Source organism: Bicyclus anynana, chromosome 1 (assembly GCF_947172395.1).
Source record: "Bicyclus anynana chromosome 1, ilBicAnyn1.1, whole genome shotgun sequence".
NCBI classification, from domain to species: Eukaryota; Metazoa; Arthropoda; class Insecta; order Lepidoptera; family Nymphalidae; genus Bicyclus; species Bicyclus anynana.
Genome location: NC_069083.1, coordinates 7322121 through 7329626, shown reverse-complemented (window position 1 = coordinate 7329626; position 7506 = coordinate 7322121). Strand labels below are relative to the sequence as shown.

Genomic DNA, 7506 nt, shown 5'->3' with positions numbered 1-7506 from the left:
TACTAAAAAGTTTAGATAATCGAAAAAGTCTAATTACTTTTTAAATCGCTCTCATGCACCTCTCATGGTATTATGGCATCTAAAAAATATCCGTAATAAGCAACCGTTTCTTATTCTAGTCCCTGTCATCTTCAAATCGTTACAGTTTAATTACGTAGATGCTTATGGTCACAAAATATCCCAAAAAATCTTGAAATCTATAGTTAGCCGAAATTTTATAGTTTTTGAGTTATATTCGTTTTTGTACAAAATACAATAATCCCTACCTTTAATGCGGTTTAATCGTACCATGTGCTGAAAAATTACTTAAGCTTTATGTTTGGTAATCTAGCTAAAAGCATGCTCATTTAATAAGAATTCTAAAGACGTAAGATATTAGTACATTATTTTCAAACACTTCGTCACAATTGCTATTTAAGTTCCGAAAGGGGTGGATTATGTAAAAATAGTTACTTATTAAAACTTGTTTCTATCACTTGGATAACAAAAGAATTTACATTAATTCATAGGAAAAGCAGTTGAAATGACAGTCGATCTATAGTACAAAATTGTCATTGTAGGATCCCATACTTTAATATAGCCTTATTTTTTGTATGCTAGTCAAGTAGGTACTTCAAATTGTTGCAAATAGCGCAGTTGAAGCTAGTCGAATCTCACGTCAATGTTTTTGTCTTAGATAAAAATATGTATCTATCACAGAATAAAGAAAAATAGGCTGATAGAGGGCTGATAGAACGGTGTCGTAGCCGTTCCAGTTACAAAATTTAAAAACAAATACATTCTCGAGTCAGTACCACACGAAGTGTTGATCAGATTCAAGAAAATGGCGTTTTTAAAAATATTTTAAAAACTATATTTTAAAGTATTTTAAAAACTTCACAAAAAGTAAAGAAATGAGATGGGAGCATTTATTAATAAGCAATTAATATATTAATTTACGTAATTGTTGTTAGTGTTAAATTTTGAAATACAAATTATGAAAAATGTTTGTAAGCAGATGTCAAGGAGACACGTGATGTTTGGGTTTTTATGGTTTTCACCGCGCTGCTTGTACGGACTCATTCTGGATCATTTTTTATTTTGGTATCTATATAATACAATATAAAAACGCTTTACCCAAGGATTTTATGCAGTTAAGCACTAGCGCGTCGAAACTGAGGCGGTAAAAGGTGGCTAATTTCATATAATATTTCCGCTAATGATTTTTCTTTTCTTTCTTTTCTCTTTTTTGTTTGTATTTAATTTTGTTAATATTGTACGGTGTACCTATGTAATAACAACCAGTGCACAGTAAAACCAATCGCCATCATTATCGTTGCGCAACGATCACGGCTGCATCACTCAAGCAAGTTATAAATATCCTCCGTTATCAGAATAACACGTTTCAAAAACCGCTATTGAAATTCGATAACTAGTTTCGTTTCGATAACGAAAAATTTAGTTTTTATCCACCACTATGTCTAAGGCCTAGTTCGGACTACTTTAGTATTTTAGTCGAGTACGAACGATTTTTGGGCTGGAAATCCAAAAATTGTTCGTACTCGACTAAAATACTTAAGTAGTCTGTACGGCCTTTATTAGAGGTTAACGTTGGCTCTTAGACCATTGTAAAGAATGGACCTGTTTCGCACCCAAATTCACCAACAAAAAAGTTGTCGTTTTTTGAGGGGGACGAGGTAAACTCACACATCGAAAACATTTAACACCATTAAGTATATTCTGTGTCCATACATTACGCACAATTATATAATTGACTCGCAATACACGCGTAATTTTACACAGACTAACCAACACATCGCTTAGACTATCCACAGAATATATATAAAGAATGTTCGATTACTTGATCGATTTTTTGCTGTTCCGTCAAAAGAATCGATTCTTTTTCGAAATCGTTTTTATTACAATTTTGATAAAATTATGGTAGAAATACTTACAAATGAAACGTTACTCTATCTTTTACCAAACTACAAGTTTTTGGCCGTTTTTTATGCCATTCAACTAAACAAACCGGCATTTTTAAGGAGCTGCTTACACGACGAAAACGTTTACAACAATTAAACATCGATTCTATAGCAACAGTTTTTATAAACGCGTGAAATCATTGATTCTTGATCTTTGACAGAGGGGTAACGGCTTAAGAGGCAGGTCCTTTCCTTTTAATAGTCTAAGCGTTGGCTTTACCATAGACCAAAGTGTTTTCTTTCGACCATAGGTAATATATTCAGACTAGAATGTTGAAAAAATATATAGCAAAGATATTTGCTGTCTTACGTCTGTGGCAAAGATTTTGTCTATGGTTATTGTGATTTGTGGTTAAATACGATTAACTTTGTATTTATTGAAAAAATGCAATGTAAAAGAGTTTAAGCTATTTCGTGTTTGTTATTAATAAGCAATTACTATCCTGGAACTGTGGAATTTAAAGTATTGTCGAAAATGGACGAAAAAGAAGAGTTGCATTTAACCTCACAGGAGTTACAAGTGTTATCAGAACTTGACAGGTAAAGCTATTTTATTTACAAAAAAACAGTTTATTAGTATCATAATAAAGTAATGTAATTAATTGTTTGTGTACGGTGTGTGTTGTGTACTGCTTTTCCATACGTTTCTTAGTGTTACTCCACCAAAGCTTGAGCATATTGAGTTGTAAACTTGGTTATATCCATTTTCCTTGGCTTAAAGTCATAAAGGCTCGTAAAGATCTGAAGTGGAGGAAACGGAATACTTCAATACCCAAATTAATTTACCAGTTAAATTTCTAACTCTGTCTTTCATATGATGGAGTACTTATTTTGCCATGGGGGATTAGCATTCTCTAATTGAAAGTGAGTAAATATTATAACCAAATGGCTCCGGTTAGTTAATATGGTGTAGATAGAAAATTAGCCCATTACCAAAATAACAACATATCACAGAGTGATACCAAATCAGACCAAGACCTCTTGTTTAAGCAGTTGATTGCATTTATACTTTGCCTGTAGCAAGTATAGTGACTGTATTTTAAGTCTCATGAATTAATAGAATATTTTAGAACAAAAATATTTTAAAGAGACTTGACATTTTGTGGTTTTATATGTTTCAGTCGTCAGTTTGGGTTCCTGAAACTCCGTGGCAGCGAACATGGAAGAACAAGAGCTTTGGTTCTCAAAGCTGTCAAGTATTTAGAAGGAATGCTGGTACAAGTCAAAGTATGTTTTGATCCTGCTGGATAATATTCTGTTAATTCTTAGTTTTAATTTATTTAATCCTTTGTCTAATCTAATTAATTAATTATTTTATGATTGCTGGATAGTTGTTTCATCTGCTCTTAGCATTTAGGACATTTGCTAATATTTACAAATATTTTCTTTTGACAGGAGGAAGAAAGAGCTTGTTCCCCTGGAGCTAGACGGGACATTTGTATTGATCCTAAGACTTACTGCAAGTTGGGTCACTTTCATCTGTTGCTAGAAGACTATGCTAAAGGTAATAACAGGTTATTATACACCTGCATGGTACAAAGTATGACAATGCTATCCAAAAGAGGTAGTTCAAGTATTATGTAAGCATGCAAATTAAAAATATTTACCTCCCTCCCTTGTCAGCAAAATAAGCAAAGCACTCTTACCTCATGCTTACATAAACATACATGCTATTTTTTATAAACTGTGTGCTTTTCAATGTGTAAAAACTACTGCAGACATAATCATCATCTAGACCTGCACCCCCAAGTCAGCAAAAATAAGCAAAGCAAAGACCCTTACCCCTCTGTTATAGTGCTTCTGTAATACTTGAAAGACCCCAATGTAGCATGCATGATTGTCAATGAATGGATGTTAAAGTCCTTATAAGGAGTCACATGCCATGCCACACATTGTACTGCATTGTACTGGACAGGTAGGACACCGTTTTATGCTTTTCCTTATAGGGATGATTACATTGATTTTTATGATACATTTGGGTAAATAAGGTAAATTTTAACTAATTTATACATAAAAAGCAAAGATTGACTGGATATTTGCAAAATAAATAAGATTATAAAATTTCAAAATCTATTAAAAATCTTTTATCGTAATTAGATGAAAATTCATACAGTTTTAGCTTCCTTACATTAAATGTGACATTTTTCAATATGTGAACTATACATATACAAACATAAACACACAATTAATAAATATATTAGTAATTTTGTTTGACCGCCCATACAAATCCAATGATCATTATGCACCTACGACGTCATTTAACAGTACTTACCATTTTGTATAGGACGTTTTTCAGAGATCCGGGGCAGTGCTGCATATCTGACCCTTTATACCCCTGTAGCTCCAAAAGTAAGAATCGTAGATACCTTGTTACTTTTACAAAATGGCTTTACTATTATCATCATGACTGACGTGCTGACGTGCTCAATGAGTAGTTGATGGCAGAGCTCTGGCTCTCCTGTCAGAAACTGTCTCTAAGTCACAGAACTCACCTGCTTATAGTCTAACGACTAATCATAGATATCAAAAAAAAAAAAAGAAGACTATTATCATACTCCTAATTTATATACAATCTAAAAACTCATCATCCCTATTCCTTTTGCTGACCAATGAATTCCTTGTAGTTGGTTTTGTAATTTGTAGTTGTATGTGTATGTGTATTATAAGTATATTACCAACTTTATTTATTTTTGGTATTAAAAATGGTCCCAAGATCTTCATTAAATAATTTTCTTTCAGCAATGTCAGCATATCAAAAATTCTATGCATTGGAACAAGACAACTGGAAAGATCCACTCTTTTTGTATGGACTGGGACTCTGCTACTACCACTACAATGCCTTTGATTGGTAAGTAATATAATTATAATGCAAATTTCAATGTTTTAATGGTTCACCTATTAATATGAACTGTTGAATTTAGTTCACGATGTTATCACTAGATGGCGATAGTGAAGAGTAGAGGGCGACACTTGAAAATATTTATAATTTCAATGTAATTATTATATGTGTTAACCATAAGTTAATATTTTAAATTGGGTAATTATTGGCTTTGATATCTATTAAATAAAATACTATGTGCCTATAGTTATGTTCTCCAAGCTTTTTCAAAGAAAATAAGGTAAGGTGAGCCATTGTTGTGTTTAGTTTAGATGGTTCCCAATAGATGGCTGTAAGGTTGCAGGTGAATTTATATTCAACACTTGGGATGTACGCTGTACTGTCCCTCAAGGTCTGGTAATACATTCTTCAAATAACAGTCATAGAAAATTTATTGTGAAAATAGCAGTACATTTATATAGGGATTTAACAAATAATATATGTATATTTTACATACTAAATTGAAATACAATTATATACTTACTTAAACTTTTAACACTCTTATGGACGCGCGGTCTCACAGACCGCTATAGTTCAAGGTCTAGTTATTAGGATATATGTATTAATTAAAAAGTTATAAAATTAATTAAATTCAGAGGGAATGAATCGAAAAAAATAACCATGTAGTTGAATCTTTATTAGTTGGGCATTAAACTTTACAAAAAAAAATCGTTCTTAATTTCCCTGTAATCACAAAATGTTTAAACTTTTCTCAAAATCATCGCTTACACAACAATTACCCTTACCATTACCAAACATATACCGTGACTCTACATCTGCCTTCGATTCAGAGGGCGTGGGTTCGAATCATGGCATGCACTTCCAACTTTTCAGTTATGTGAATTTTAAAACATTAAACATTACGTGTCTCGAACGGTGAAAGAAACATCGTGAGGAAACCTGCATACCTGTGAATTTCCTTAATGCTCTTGGTGTGTGAAGTGTGCCAATCAGCGTTGGGCCAGCGTGGTGGACTATTGGTCTAACCCCTCTCATTTTGAGAGTAGATTCGTGCTCAACTCTGAGCGGAATATGGGTTGCTAATGATGATGAAACATGTAAAAAATAAATATTATTTAAAATATTAAACATAAAAATTTTGACAATGACCTAACATATACAAAGTTATTGGTATTGATAGTTTTGTATTGAGCGGTTGCATTCTGACCCTGTTAAAAGATGGAAAATTAGCCCATTTGTATCGAATTTTAGAATAGTAGTATTTAAATTGTAATTTTCGGAGTTCTGACAGCGGCACATCGTCATCTGAGCTGTCTTTGTCTGAAATATTGCTTCTTGTTACCATGGTGGTCAAAGTTAAATCGTAATAACTCTTCCGATTTTTTGCCGATGACGCAACTTTCCATCACAGCAGGCGTCTCGGCACAGAAGCCGAAGCTACTAAGCGCCACAGTAGGGGGTGCGTGGAAGGGGGGTTAGACATGTAAATCGCAAACGGTGATTCGGTCTGATAAATCACGAACGGTCTGTGAGACCGCACGTTTATAGTTAAAGGTTAAGTTCAAATACAAAACAGAATAATTAAATAAATAACTGAATAAAAGAATATTTAACTGTTCAGTATTAAAGTTTTTTTAAACTGACCTTGTATAAAGATGTCTATAATCATTTATAGAATCATACATATAAAATCTTAGTTTGGTATCATTACCAAACTAAGATTTTATATGTTTTTGTACAAATTTTCTTGTGGATTTCAGAACAAGTTTCGGAAATAACTTTTTATCACTTCTTGCATATTTAATCTTGTGAACGTAACAAATTTTGTACTCAGTCAACATATTTACTACACACTCCTTCATCATCGTTATCAATTCATTTTCGACTCACTGCTGAGCTCGAGTCCTCTCAGAATGAGAGGGGTTAGGCCACTAGTCCACCACGCTGGCCCAATGCGGATTGGCAGACTTCACACATGCAGAGAATTAAGAAGATTCTCTGATATTCAGGTTTCCTCACGATGTTTTTCCTTCACCGTTTGAGACACGTGATATTTAATTTCTTAAAATGAACACAACTGAAAAGTTGGAGGTGCATGCCCCGGACCGGATACGAAACTACACCCACCATAATCGGAGGCAGAGGTCATATCTACTGGGCTATCACGGCTCTTTACTACACACTTTGAAAGCAATCACGAATTGCAAACTTGAAAAGCTGTTTCGTTTTTTTCATTTTTTTATCGGTCTTTATAGCACTCGGCGTATTTTGGGATATCGTACCACAAAAATAAAAGAAGCATTCTGGATCGCACTGGGTTGCCCTATTGTATGTGTGTTTGTCTGTCAAGATCTTTTGTCTAAGGAACACGTGGGGTATCAAATTTTATTTTATTTATTCTGGCAAAAAAGAGCCATTAAGTACAATAAGAGGTTTTACAATAATAAATATTTTTTAGGATATTGACAACTGACAATGCGTTGCCGAAATGTTGTGCAGCATGATCAGGTTAACTTTATTTTCTAGTATAATTACCATGAAACAAAACAAAATGATTTTAATGTATACGTTTGAAGAAAACCCCATAACTTTATGGATTTCCTAAAACACAACTTCTTAATTATTATCTAGCGAACTAAACAAAAGTCCAAATCAAAGAATTCATTATTGAAATTAATACGCAAATACTCAAGCACGTAATAATGC

General features: G+C 33.2%; 1 protein-coding gene across 1 annotated transcript in view; it reads left to right on the top strand.

Moving 5' to 3' along the window:
• Positions 1 to 2274: 2274 nt before the first annotated feature.
• LOC112051080 (lysine-specific demethylase 6A) overlaps positions 2275 to 7506 on the top strand; it is a 44195-nt gene continuing 38963 nt past the window's right edge. The window contains exons 1-4 of the mRNA XM_052884166.1: positions 2275 to 2501; positions 3083 to 3188; positions 3357 to 3465; positions 4701 to 4809. Coding sequence (XP_052740126.1) covers positions 2437 to 2501; positions 3083 to 3188; positions 3357 to 3465; positions 4701 to 4809 — 389 coding nt within the window. The 5' untranslated portion in view covers positions 2275 to 2436. The remainder of the gene's footprint in view (positions 2502 to 3082; positions 3189 to 3356; positions 3466 to 4700; positions 4810 to 7506) is intronic.